The sequence below is a fragment of the Kryptolebias marmoratus genome, linkage group LG11, assembly GCF_001649575.2.
Source record: "Kryptolebias marmoratus isolate JLee-2015 linkage group LG11, ASM164957v2, whole genome shotgun sequence".
Lineage (NCBI taxonomy): Eukaryota > Metazoa > Chordata > Actinopteri > Cyprinodontiformes > Rivulidae > Kryptolebias > Kryptolebias marmoratus.
This window is the reverse complement of record NC_051440.1, coordinates 18917865-18932508: the sequence shown is the minus strand read 5'-3', so window position 1 is coordinate 18932508 and position 14644 is coordinate 18917865. Positions and strand designations below refer to the sequence as shown.

At 37.0% G+C, this 14644-nt stretch overlaps 1 protein-coding gene across 2 annotated transcripts in view; it reads left to right on the top strand.

Moving 5' to 3' along the window:
* Positions 1-14644, top strand: part of furinb (furin (paired basic amino acid cleaving enzyme) b) — an 83550-nt gene that overhangs the window by 39431 nt on the left and 29475 nt on the right. For both annotated transcript variants that reach the window (XM_017423047.3, XM_037978446.1), the window contains exons 4-6: positions 6955-7050; positions 9135-9263; positions 10603-10679. In XM_017423047.3, coding sequence (XP_017278536.1) covers positions 6955-7050; positions 9135-9263; positions 10603-10679 — 302 coding nt within the window. The remainder of the gene's footprint in view (positions 1-6954; positions 7051-9134; positions 9264-10602; positions 10680-14644) is intronic.

The window sequence follows — 14644 nt, the reverse complement described above, 5'->3', positions numbered from 1 at the left end:
ACTTTGAAAACATACACATACTTTGGAGAATACCTATTTGTTCTGAGTATCTTAATCAGAATTTTTGGATTAGACATTATCATTCATTATATAAATGATGATGTGTCTAGAAATTTGATTGTCACTTCTTTGAATTATACTCATGGCACGCTTCATAAAGCTGCGACTTAATCTTAAATCAAAATATGCATCTCTAGCCTCTAGGTCAAAGCACATTAAAGAGAAAACAATGGTTGAGAAAACAACAGAATGGTATTTTTAAAAAAGCCTTGTCATAAAAATGGTAATTAGATGTGAACTTTATACATTACTACACCGCTGTCTTGTTTAGCCAGCAGGAGATTTTTCAGATTATAATAGAGGCCTTAATAAAAAGAAATAATTAATATAAAAAGCTCTCATGGTGAAGGTTTTTTATTTAATAAGCAATTCAGTAAGGACATTTTGCAGGGACTAAAGCAGTTACAAATGTACTGGTTGTTTTTTCCTTGTCTTGCCTCAATCCCCCTAATAATAATAATAATGATAATGAAATAAGACATATTCATACATTAACATTTCTTGTTCATTTTCTTTTATCTAAAATAGCTGAAACATGGAAACTGTCACAACTGTCACATTTCCGATTCTCTTGCAACTCAACTAAAACCCTTCACTTCTGACTCTCCTCACAAGCTGCAGAACTGTTGTTTTTAACTTGATAATACAGTGTAACGTTGGAGTGGATCATCCATGCATGGCCAAACTGGAGCCAAACTTGCAGGCTACAAGTTGAATCTGAATGAGGGATGTAGAATTGATCTCCTCCTGAAGACTCTGCAAGAGTGTTTACTTTAATTTAATCTACTTTGCATAATTACATTTCTTGTCAAAACAGGGGTAAAACTTAGTCCCCTCTGAAATGTCAACTTTGCTAATTTGACAGTCGGGTTGGTTTGTTTCACAAAATGATCTGGGCAATCTAACAGATTCACAGGGTTAAACTACCATTGGTGATTTAAATATATTAGCTCTACTTGTTTTTGTTTAACCTTATATTCATGGAAGGGGGAGCATAAACATTTGAAAATATGTTAATTGTAAATATATATATATATATATATATATATATATTATAGATGGACTGATATTGTGCTTGAGACAGGCTTTGGCAATTGCTGTCTTGTCTCTCTTTGTCTTGGCCAAAACCCATGTCTTGTCTTTTTTTAATGTACTTTAACAGTAAATTTATAATCACATCAGTAAACCTTTTTACCTGGTCGAATCCTAGCGCTTGTATATTTTGAAAATGATGATGTAGTTTGCAACATTGTGAATACCGCCTGCTCCAGCTTCCACCTCCAAGCATGTAGGAGAAAATAAAGACAGAGAACTAGTGAAGGGCAGCCTCAACAGTTCATTCTTGGTTTGGACATTTTGTTGAGGTGTAGTCTGATCTAAATATGGCAATTATATTATTTTTGACATTTTTCTTCACTGATAAAAATAGGCTCATACATATTAGAAATGGTTTAACTCTAAGGATTAAATTGTAATATATGTATGCACAGTTCCAATATATTTTTCTTATTTTTCCCTACTGCAGAATATTATCAGATTTTGCAATACAATTGTAGTGAAAAAGAAAGAAAACAGTAGAACAAAGAATATTAAAATAGAAATGAGTAAAATGATGTTCTGAAAATGCCACTGTTATAATAAATGTTTCAAAGTTACTTTTACTGGATTTCTATCTGTTTAATGGAGAATATATTTATTCAAAAACACATGAAGAAGAAATAAAGCAAATAGACTAAAGAGAAACGAATTAGACAGACTTGCCGTTAATATGTCCAAACACTCAATGTGGGCCGCATGCAAACAAAGGAGGAGAAAGCAGCGGGGTCCAAGATGCACCAAACATCCCCACCCCCGCATGAAGCTTCCACTCAGACAGGCTGCTGCCAGTATGCCGTGCCTGCCCTGTTCCGCTGCATATAGAAATATGTTAATAATTCTTTCCTGACAGTATTGAAATAATATGAAGCATAACAAACATGACGTGTTCAGTGGCAGTTAAAATTATACTTTGTTAACTCAAAACAGGTTTTTTTGCTAGTAGGTGACATGTATTCCCTGTCATTTGCCTGTTATTGTCCCTATGTTTAGAGTTGCTATCCTCAGTCCTACACTCTTGCCTTTCCCTTTTCTCCCTGTCTTCTGACACGTTTCCCTCCTCGTGGTCTTCAGCTAACAGTAGCACAATTTTCGCTAGCATGCTGCTTGTCAACAGCACCGGTGGCGGGCGTTGTTAACCCGGGCCTCAACCGATCCGGTATGGTGTCGCTTGGACGAGCTTGCATGTTTGTTTTGGCAAAAGTGTTTAACACCGGATGCCCTTCCTGACACAACCCTCACCATTTACCCGGGCTTTGGACCGGTACGAGAGATACACTTGCTTGTGCTCCCTAGTGGCTGGTTTTCCCAATTTTCCAAATTGATGCCAAAATATTCAAAGAACCCTCAACTCAGCATTCAGTACCAGCAGCTTGTATGCACATATCTGCTTAAGACACTCTTCATTTTCAGGGTTGCTGCCAGGATACTGCCTCCATCAAACTGTGACTATGTTTGCAATTTAAACAAGGGTGGCAGGAGTAGTAAAAGCTCCTTTGGAAGGTACTCAAATGGTAGTAAACAAAAAAGGTGGTTAGAAAATGAGAACACAGTTGTTTCAGAGTTGTTGATCTCCCAAGTGTGTCCTACAATAATTTTTGCTTTGAAATGAATTTAAAAAGTGTAAGAAAAGACTGATGTAGTCTGACACATGCCAAGCCTAAAAATAATGTAAGTAAAGTATGGTGGTATTCTCTGAGGGCAGAAGTGTCAAAGGCTAAGGTGAAATGGATGTTTACAAATTTTAATTAGCGTGATGATTTAGAGGTGCCTGTCTGGGGGCTGAAGAGTGCCATGGCAGTATGATGAATGAATTCAAAAAGAGTAAGGGTATTTTTTGTTTTAAGAAAAAAAACAATCTAAAAAGAGAAATCAATGAGGCTTAGCAAGGGCAGTGACAGATCCAATGGTTTCGTCATTGTCACTGGAGAGGGATTAATGATGTGCGATACTGGGTTATAGATCGATGCGCAGCAGTGAAGCACAAAATTCAGCATGAACTGCGCAAAATTACTGCTGGAATGAGAAAGCCAATGGAAAGTCTTTCTGCGTCTAGTCAGTATCTGTCAAGGACCAAAATTATTAATCAAAATGGACAGTCAAGTTCTCTACTTGCTCTGTATATTTAAAATCAGAATAACCAAATGAAAGCATTTTGGAGCTGGAAGTGGAGCCCACAGAGGTGGCAGAGAAGTTAAGCCTCGGCTGATATGAAAATATTTCTTACAGAGGAGATTCCATCTAACTGCCTCAACAGAAGTCAATAGTTCAGGCTAACTCAGCATTTGAACCCTCAACCATGTGGGTCATTAGGTCTCTTGCTGAGATACTACAGCTTGTACCAAAGTTACCTCCCCACCCACACAACCAAAAGCAGAGACAACCTCAGGCAAAACTCACCACTGCCAAAAAAGAAATAATAAATTAAAAACACCACGGTACAGGTAAGTGGGATTGCATTTCCATCTGTTTATTTAAGTTCATTTGGGTGTAAGGCTATCTGATCCATGAAAAATAAAAAGAAAATGTTATCCTTCACCAGGTTAAAACAAACGGAGATTTAAAAGACAATAAAAACAAAATGGTTGGATTTGGATTAGTCACTGCTGAGCTCTGAGCTTGTTACAGTTTTTCCTCTCCCTAATCCAGCTGCAGCATTTCACACAACCTTCATTGTTCCGTTTCCTCTGCTCCATGGCTCTAACATGCAGCTTATCACCATCCCCTTTGAATAATCACGCAGTGGCAAGATGACATTGGAGGTTGCATAAGCTTTTACCATTATGCTTGCAAGGGTTGTTTGTCATCATTCCTCCACACCCCCATCTGCTCTGTGAGGAAAAGAATTGATTTGTTTTGGGTTGGCTGCTGTTTGTTTTGCATAAATGCAGTCTTGGACAGTTTACTGCATACATGTTTTAAAGGGACTTTACATTAGATCTTTTGCTCTCTGATCCATTCTCTTCAATCCTCTGTAAGCTTTGCAACACTTTGTATCTGCTCTAAGAGTTTGATATTTTTATTTGGTGCATGAGCCCGTAGTGGATATGGCTGGTAATTGTCTAAATTTGTTATTGCCAGCAAATATAATAGAGAAACCACAACCAGTAACAGATTGGTTTATCTTGCAGTGTGCTCTGACTTGCTAAGCTTTTCTGTGGCATTCAGCCCCCAGATCCACTGGTTACTGTTGAAGTAAATAGTTCTACTATAAATCATAAGGGTAAATGGTTAAAATACTTTCCTGATCCTAATTATTAGTGCCTCTGAATTGTGTGTAAATAATATTGTAAAAGAATGCTCACAGCTGGTGAACAAAAAAGCATATTGTTTGTATGGAAAATATACTCTGAGACTGTACATGCACAACAATTTTATTTATTTATTTATTTTATTTTGTCTTCTCAATGATTTGAAATTAGCTCCACATAATAAAGAAGTAGATCTGACTCATCTGGGCTTAATTTGCAGTGTTCAGATGAACTCATTTAACCAACAAATGGGGGTTTTTACTTCACAAAAGAAGCAGACTATCTCCAAATTCTGTTTCATAATTACCAAGGTTGGAGGGAGGCACTGTAGCTTTGTGGTCAGTGCAACGAAAGATTACAACTCAAACAAAACGCAGTGAATCATTTTGTTTATAGGTGATTAAATAAGATTAGTCATTACAACTATGACTGGTTGTCTGACTTCTTTTTAAAGTGAATTATGACTCTCACTAAGTTTCAATAAGGTCCTAAGTGGGGAAGCTATTTATTTTTTTTAGATTGGTACCTTTTATTTCACCCACGTTAAACTCTGAACAATAGTTAACCATTCAAAGCATTGGATGTCTCCTTTCTAATCTCTTTGTATTACAAACAATTCCAACATGGCTTCTCTTTAGTAATCGGACAGGAAAAGTCCTCAGGACACTGTGCAAAAGATAAAACAAATAGTTTATTGCCCATGCAGATTGGAGTTCTAACCCATGAGGAGACCTCCCTTTAGTTTCATGATTGCTTCTTTGTGCGGTCGTGTATGTCAAGTATTCGCTGTTGTCCTAGACCTCAGGGTAGCCGTTACTTTAAGTATTCTCAGTCTTGAAAGTAGAACTGTGTGATTTTTTTTTTTTTTCCCCTAGAGTGAATGATCGTGCTGAAATATTGTACATGTTCAGCAATTAGAATAATTGAAAAATAATAATAATAATTCAAAAAACAAAGATGACATTTTTTATTTATTATCATTAACTGCATATACAAAACAATGCAGATTGTGTTAACATATAATCATGTCCTTCATTTGTTAGTTTGATGGCAGCAGAGCATTGAGTTCAGTTGTGTGCAGTGTGAATGTAATGAAATTCAACAGAACTTCATTAGTCTTTGGTCATTTAAATAAGGTTAATTACATAAATCTCTGTGGCAAGTTTCTAACCAAGTTTCAAGCTGCACTCTCCTCCATCATACTGAACACGCTTGCATTCAAATCATTCTTTCTGTGAATGTTTGTCATCATAAAATCAAGCATGAATAGAAGCTACGTATGTCTCTATTGACTGCAGCAAGGAAACGGTGAAAAAGCTAAAAAATGTTTTATGTAACCAAAATGCTTAAATAACTGGTTTTGCTTTGAATGCTGGCAATGCATCTTAGAGGCAATTCACAAGCTGACACATGCTTCCCTTGAGAGTTTGTCATACAAAAGTAGTTCCTCAACTTAAAAAAGGGCATGGGTGTTTCATCTCAATTTTAGACTCACTTTGTCTACCACATGCAAATTCCATGTAGTATTTTAGGTTGCTCTTTAATTTACAACCAAGGAAAACTTTTCTTGATTAATCAGAGCAAGGTTTAATAATGAGCTAACAATAAAACTGATTTGCACAAGGTTAATCTTTCATTGTACATTCCTAATAGATTCAATCTTTAATAGTTTGTGTTAAAAAATAACTGTATTATAACTGATTCAAAGGTTGTTGGTTTTATAAAGGACAAAGTAAAAAAAAAAACAAGAACTTTCCAAGAAAACTATCTGGTGACTCACTGATAACTTCAAATCTCCAGCTGAGGAATTTGTATTTTGTCATGAATCAGCTGTTGTGTGTTGTAGTGGTAGATGTGTTTTTAACCACAAGCTGGAGGAATCATTCCATTAGGACTTGCAAAATAGCTTTTCGCAATTTTGTTCCACAGCTTTGATATGAAAGTCTGGAATGTTATCAGGACACATAATGTTTCAAATACTCGAGGCATTTTTTTTAGCATTCTTACTTGTACATTTCATCCTTATAAAGGAAGATGCCTCAAAATATATGCATTTAGGCATAAAACTAAATGCACACACCATCAAAAGGTTTGCTTTTGTGGGATTTTTTAGCGTAAAGCTATTTGGGCAACTTCTAAGTAAAATCTATAAACGACATTTACTGCATGTGATGTTAGCATTGCCTGTTACCCTGTTTTACCAGACCTGTGCATATTCCAAAAGCCACCATATCTTCAAAGACCCTCTATTCACGAACACGAAACACTACAGCAGCCACTTTTCTTCTGCATCTGAGCATTGGAATAAATTAGATTTCTTAACATCTCTGCTTTTCTTTCTAGTTATTAGTTTTTAAACACAGCTGGGGCCATGTTTTTTCTCATCTCCAGTCTGTTGTACACTGCAGCCATTTCTAAAGAAGGAAAATTAGCAATTTAACATTATCGTGTAAAGACAATCATGCAAAGTGTGATCTTTTTATTTTTCCGTCCCCTTTGTGTAGGTTTAATGATTTGTATTCTGTGTGTGTGTGTGTGTGTATTCCAGGTCCAGTGGGTGGAACAGCAAGTGGTGAAAAAAAGAAAGAAGAGGGACATCTTTGAAGGCCCCACAGACCCAGACTTTCCTAAGCAGTGGTACCTGGTGTGTAATGCTCTTTCCTCTTTAGAATTTAGATATAACCTGATGTTTAAAATAAAAAGCTAAATTAGATCATTCACAGTAGCACATTTAAAGTTATTTGAATGTAAGTTTAATGTAATTTTATCCAACAAAAATATTTTATCCTGGGCAGCTCAACGTGAGGCAGCATGGATTTATGAAGGTTATGGATATAGTTACTATTTCCTGGTGGAAAATGAGATACAGCAAGCAGGGTATGGGATTTCATGGCCTTGTGTGCCCTGACTGAAGATCTCTAATAACATATTGTCAAGTGGTATGTAAGGTCCTCCCTGTACATAAACACATATATTGTCACGGTCAGTTTTTAGTTTTATACCACACCTCAAAGAACCTGGGAGTGCAGAAGGGTAGCTTATGTCTCTCCTTTAAAGAACAGTAGTTGTGCACATAACATTGCTTCCTTTTCAGTCAACACATATTTTATAAGTGACACATACAAGCCCTACCGAGTCGTCCTTGAACCATGGTCAAATCTTACACATTAGAGGAGCAAAGATCCAGCAGAAAAAAAAAACAAGATGAGCCACCAAACAGACTGTCACATCCAAACAATAGAACCAAAGAAATGTGTTTGAAGTTATCACTATCTGGCTGCAGTGCAGAAACCACTCACAGATCACCGCTCTACACAGAATCCACACTGACCCATCCTTGATTGAAAGAGCTCTCGTGTCATGAGGCAAAGGAAGATTTTAGCTTCCCTGCTGCTGTAAGCAAGAGAGAGTCTTGAAAATCCTGTGAGACAGCCTCGAACATAACTTTAAACAGAGCTTTGTCCCTGGTTGAATTGGCAAAACAAATGAACAGGTGATCCCATAAGTATACACTGTGTGCCAGTGTATATGTGCACTACACAGATAGGGCTCTCTGTTTTTCAGAAGCAAAAGCAGAAGAAGAGGGATTTGAGAGCTGAATCACTGTAGAGCTGTAGTCTGATAGAAAAACCTAACAAAAGTATTAACATTTTTTTTCACAGTGACCTTAGAGCGCTCAGATGTGCACTGAGCACAAGTGGGATGCAAGGATAGTGCATGAAGGTCCCCAACCTGTTTTTCAGGGATCAGAACTAGAAAAAGAACAGTCTTGTATGGAAAAAAAAAAAAAAAAAAATCATATCCATCACTTCACTTAGCCTAAACAGTGGGCTACATGAGCTTTAATCAAGTCAAATTATTTGAAGACTTGAAATTTATTCAAAAGTCTGAGCTTCCAGTCCCTTTTATGAAATATATATATGACCAGGTGATGAGCACCTGCCACGACTCTATCAAAGCAAATATCACAAACTAAAAAAAAACTTGAGTTGTGGAAAAGGAGAAACCTTTACCTCGAAGGTCCTTACTAAAAAGCCATCATTGTCTGATTTCATCAAACCCTGTTCACTCAGCTCAGAGCTGGAAGTTCTAGGACTTTTTTTCCAGATACTTGACCTGGGATTTTTAGGAGTTCAGTGCTGCCAGCAGAGTGCACAAGCTTCAGGGTCCATCAGTGCTCTTCTTGTTCAGGCAACCTCCAGACGCAACGTTCTTCATGGTGGTCCCCATCACGTAGCAAAAAGCTACCCGCCTTAGGACAGGAGTGAACAGCAAAATTTAGCTTTACTTACTTTAGCTCAGTGAACAGAGAGATACACAAAACCCATCACCAGAACAAGAACCCCACATCAGCAATAAGTAGCAGACGTGAGCTAGCCTCACTTATTGAAAGTGTTTATAGCAAAGTGAAGAGAGTAAGTGCAGGTAAGGCTGTGCAGTTGTCAGCAAAAGGTATTTGTGTACAGCTGGAAGTTAACCCACATGCTGATGTGATATCTTATATAGTTTGTGTTGTAAGGAGTGAATCAACTAAAAGGGAATTAATTATTCATTGATTATGGACCACCTTAGATCAAACGTTGCTGTGTTTCTTTAACATAACAAGTAAAAGGTCTTTGTTGATGATTTGAGTTGTTCTCTTACTGGCAGACTATTTTCTTCTAGTTTCTTGGGAAGTGTCAGTCACAGTAGATTGACAACTGAACAAAAGGCTTTTGGCTCTTGCAGTCCAATCCGACACATCAGGACCTGAATACAAAAGCAGCCTGGGCCCAGGGCTACACAGGAAGAGGTGTAGTGGTGACCATCCTGGATGATGGCATAGAGAAGGACCATCCTGACCTCTTCAGCAATTATGTAAGTGATAAATGCAAAAGCTCACATCCAGCTGTACAGTTTGTTCCAAACTATGCAATACAGTGTGTCCGGACTTAGTAACAAACAAAATAATAATCTTTTTTTTTTCATTAGCAGTAATAAAAGGAAAAGGCACTGTTAGTTTGAGTGGTGTTAAAGCTGAAAGATGTGCAGTGCTGGCTTAGGGCTGAAACTGTTAATTATAAATATGTTTGAATAGTTTTAAGAGACAAATTCAATGTGTTTTAAATGTGATAATATACAACAATGTGTACTGTTTATCAGGATTAACAGATTAGCAGCATATATTATTCAGTGTCATAGCACTGAGTGTCTTAGGCCATTTTAAACATCTGATCTGCTCTGGAGGAGGCCATTTCCTTCAGCTCCAGATCCAGATTAGCCAGTGAAAATTTAATCATAAACAAGAATTTACCTTTTTACAATATTTCTATAGCTAATATAGGTTTTCAGCTTTCAGAATGTTACATACAGTATGCTGATTGACCTCTTTACATTTTTGTAATGCTAAAGAATCAATCCACACTTAAACCATTTATGGCAGAAACACATGTGCATTAGTTGTTTTTTCTTTTCTTTTAGTTACAGAAATTACATAAATGTAGTATTAAAAATGCTACATTTAGCTACATGTAGCTACAACTGGCATATAAAATGATTAAATGTAAAAAAATGACAGTGACAGGATTACTTTCTTTGTCCTTCTTGCACCAATAGAATTGCTTTTTATTTCTGATATTTGTTTCTAAAATAAAATATAAATAGTTCTGCTTTAAAACAACCTGTTTTTCTTAACTGGAACAAACAGTTTGACTGTTGGTGTGTTAAGTCTGGCAGTATTGTAAAATCATACATTATAAAACCAAAATTATTTTTAACAATGGCATTGTTCAGTTATTATGAGTTCTAAAACAAGAAATACCTACTTTTATAACATCTTAGGTCAGTCTAACTGTAGAGCATTTGTGTTGACGTTTTTGTTTTTATCCTGTTGGCCAAATACTGACACTTATGTGTGTTACCTGTTACAGTAAGAATTATTGCAAGAGACACATTGTTGGATTTTTACTTTATTCAAAAGAAATGACAATAGAGTTCTTTTGTATAAATCTTTTGTTTTCTCTTATGACCTTCAACTGCATCACCCGTGTTCTGCAGAAAAAATAGTTTTCTTTAAAATGGTTTTTTTTCTTCATATATAAACCTTTTTCTGACAAAATTCAAAACAGAAGGGAGATAAAAAAAAGACGGTTAATTAAAATCTATAAAATAAATTTTAAATGACTTCATTGGTATTCTTTGTCGTGTTTTCTCTCAGGACTCTGAGGCAAGCTATGACGTTAATGATGGAGACACTGACCCCCAGCCGAGATACACACAGCGAAATGAAAACAGGTAATTTGACAGCAGCTTTCATAAAACACAAACGAGTGTGTTCATTGTTAGGATAGCCAAGCATGTTTATAATCTGGAGGGAAAAAATATTTTTTATGCAACTCTTGTCCTATCCAGCTTCAGATTCCTATGAAATATTGACAGACACGATTTAAAAGCAAATCTGTACAGCTTATGATAGAGATTTACATTTAGAAACCACATAATTAATGTTATAAAATGCCCTGATGCATTTGTTTTCAGGGTCTTAGAGATTGTTCTCTTTTGTTATCAGTACAAAAACATATCTGCTGTAGCAGCCCATTAAGGTCCAGCCCTCGCAACCCCACAGTCAAATTTGCACTTATTTGTTGCTCTTACAGCATTTGTTTCTTGCCCCCTGTGATTTATGCTCATTCTTTCCCGTCTTTGGTGATCACATTAAAACATGTTTGCCCCAATTAAATCATGCAACACCAAAGCCTCACTGAGGATAAACTCTGAGCATCCAGTCTCTCTTTTTTAACCATTTCTGCAAACGCTGTGGTCTTCTGCTTGAGGCAATCCACCCCAGAGCCGATAAGAAGCTACTCTTGCCTTTAAAATGCACAGCAGGATTTGTCCCACCCTCGTATCTTTTCTAGGATGCCTGCCACAAAGTCTTTTTTTTTTCCTCCCCCCCCCCCAAACTGCAGCGTTCACTTACTGTTGATCAGACAGAAAAGCGAAATAATCTTAATAAGTTTTAAAGTGGCACAAGAGGGTGTTATATGAAAAAAGAATCATTTATAATTGAACTTTTACAATATTCATCCATGCATTGGTGCATAATTTAAACTTTTTTGTTGTTCAAGTTGTGTTAGCTTTTTCTGTCATAATTTGAAATGCGCTCTATTCATCTTGAAAGAATTTAACATCAGCTGGTTTTAAGCATATGCCTTGTTTCTTGTCCTCGCCGACAGCTTGAGTAGCCATGCAGACCGACCTCAGCTCTTTCTGTCAGTGTGTAGTAGATCCTACTCTGTCCTGCTGATGGAACAAAGTACTATCGAAGGGGATAACTCCCTGAATCTGGTTCACTTAAGCTCCCAAAGTGCACCATGTTATTACTGCACACCACACACATAATAAAAACACAGGTTCGTGCTCACACGCTTTCTTTCACAATTGGCAGTGGAACTGCCAGAGCAATTATTTTAGACTTGATCCATTTATGGGCATGAAATGAAAACCCAGGTATGTGTCTCTGTGTCTAAAGCGTCGAGGTTCAATGTCTGGAGTGACCAAACAAATAATATCCGGCGAGTTATGTAAATAATCTTCAAGTAATACAGGTCGTCAGTGAGTAACGCTCATAGTTCCCTCACAATGAGGTTATATGAATTTATTCATAGGATAACAAAAAGCGAAGGGGATTCAGAGGCGGACAATTTCCAAAGTCATGAAGGCCGGTTCATTTGTATTGGTGACACGCTATGCTGATTTTTGAATTCTCATCTCGGGCATTTTCTGGAGAGATGCTCTGTCTTAAGTTGACAGTTATTGTTGAAGGGGGGCTAGGCTCAGCGGAGGCATGTTGAAGTATTGTGAAGGAGGTAATCCATTTGTGCTTCATCATGAAAATGTTTGTCCTGTGCTTTTACATTGGTCTTTTTCTCTGCTCACATGTCAGCATGATACAGATGTATGGGGCTGAGCTTGGAGAAGTAGTACCTCCTGCCCACAAGCTGCCAATAGAGCAGAACTATTTTCAGAAACCATGCAGCATGGAGTCATCATTATTTTAGCTCCTAGTTGTCTCTGATCTATCTCAGTCTTTGTGTTTGATTGAAATGATAAAATGCATTATTTTGTTGTCTGAATTTAAAGATAAAACCGTTTCAGTATACTTAAGTAAGTATATATGTCCATATGAGATTTTCTCTTAAGCAGTTTTTAGTACCTGTTATTGAAAAGAAAATAAATTGTTGTCTTCTTTTATACCGATTTACACAATCATCCGGTTGGATAAATTTTTTGTAGATCAAGGTGCTGTGCCTCAGTGTAAACTCAAAACAACGAATTCATTTATTGGTTATGTCATTTTTAAAAAGTGATACATACTCTTACTTTTTCAAACTGGGTATGCAGGTCAAATATCTTTATTTATTATTCTTGTATGAAAAAGAATACAACATCTTAGCATGCAAAGAATGCCTTCATTAGAAGAGAACTTGCAGTTGGCATTTTGCATAATAAACCATCTGTCTCTTACATGAGTGTCTTGAGGTTTTTGACAACTCGTTGATCCAAAATTCTTTGTAGATGGTTAATAGCTCCTACCCCACCCCCACCCCCCACCCCCGCGCACACACACACAATTCCATGTGGTCAAAATGGAGCTTTAGATGAGCCATCGTGTAACCCTCCGGGTTTTTTTTTTTTTTTCAGTTTTTGCTCTCTTGTGCAGAAGATACGTGTCCAAATGAGATTTTTTCACCTTGGAGTGAAATTTAAACTTTTTTGGCAGAGGGTTTAACTTTATTTCCCAAACCCTCCTGAGTATGACAAAGAGGATAGAGGATAAGTAATGACTACAAGCTGCCCAGCTGCCCTGAAACAACTTCATACTGTAAGATGCCTCACAGTTGGTGCTGTCTCTGTCCCTCCAACTCTTTCATGGATAGTTATTAGCTCCTGTTGAGAACTTTTCACATGAATCTATTAATTGAGGCTGACATGCCTGTCTGGAAATTTAGTGGACAACCTTTAATAAAAAATGATTGGCATGCTACACAAGCATGTGTCCTTCATTTTAAGTCAACCTATCATCACCTGCATACTAATGACTGGGAAACTCTAAAAGTCTGAATATTAAAGGTCCAGTGATCTTGTCTTGTTACTGAGGTACACTAAGAAAAGTGTTTACTGTACATGCTTCTCTTACACCAACAAATTGTTTCCTTGGTGGTGCTTGGCTGTTCATTTTGCTGCATAAAAGTGCCCCTTCAGCGAAAACACCGGAAATAAGAAAAAAAGTAAATGCACCACTTGCTGCAGAAAAACGGTTAAAATCGTTGGTATTGGTAAATTTTCTTTCCTTATAACAATAATAACTGTTGGTCAAGCATTTCTTGGATTAAATGGCTGTGGAAGCCTTAGTTTCAGGAGTAAAAAGTGGTGTTTTTTTTATGCAAACACTTGTATTTGGGAAAACTATTCGTAATAAAATTTTGTTGATGAAAGAATGAATAAATATCCTCCTAAACTGAACTATTTCAGAAGTGTCAGACTTATGCAATTTACAGCCCAAAGATACAACAAATCTTACAAATCACTTCCTTCTCTGCCTGTGGTTTCCCGCTGATTGGGTATGTTGACAGTACATTTTATAGCCTATTAAAATCCCAAATTACCAAGTCGTTAATTCTGAAAGTTAAATGTTACCAAAAAAAAAAAACATTTCTGAAATCATTTTTAATATGTCACCTGCCCTTAAAATACTCTTGGCTGTCAAATTTGAATTTCAAATGCAGGGTTAGAAAAAATAATTGATAGTATTTAAATTAGGGTCAAATAGTATCTGCAGACACTGTGTCCTTGGGCAAAGACAAGTAACCAAGGCCTGGAACCAGCCTTATTTGTGTAAATGTAAATGAAATTGCCTGTCCTCTGCGAAGCTACATCCTTGCCGAACATAAGCTGCATGCATATCCAAGTCTTCACAGAGGCAATAAATCTGTCACCAAGGGGGTGATAAAAAGATAAATCAGAGTGAAGGAGTACACAAATCAAAGAAGACATGTTCCTCTGAGGTCTTCTGCTTCCGCAGCTCTGTTCCAGTGGTTTTGACGTTGAAGATGCCAGGTTGCACCTGCGCTGTGCTCTTGGCTTCACTTCTGACGCACTTAAGAACAGTGCATTTTCTGAAATTGGAATTCCTCAAGCATTCACACCCATGCACTTACATTAAGAGTCTGTTTGGCTGTACATATCAGATCATTTTT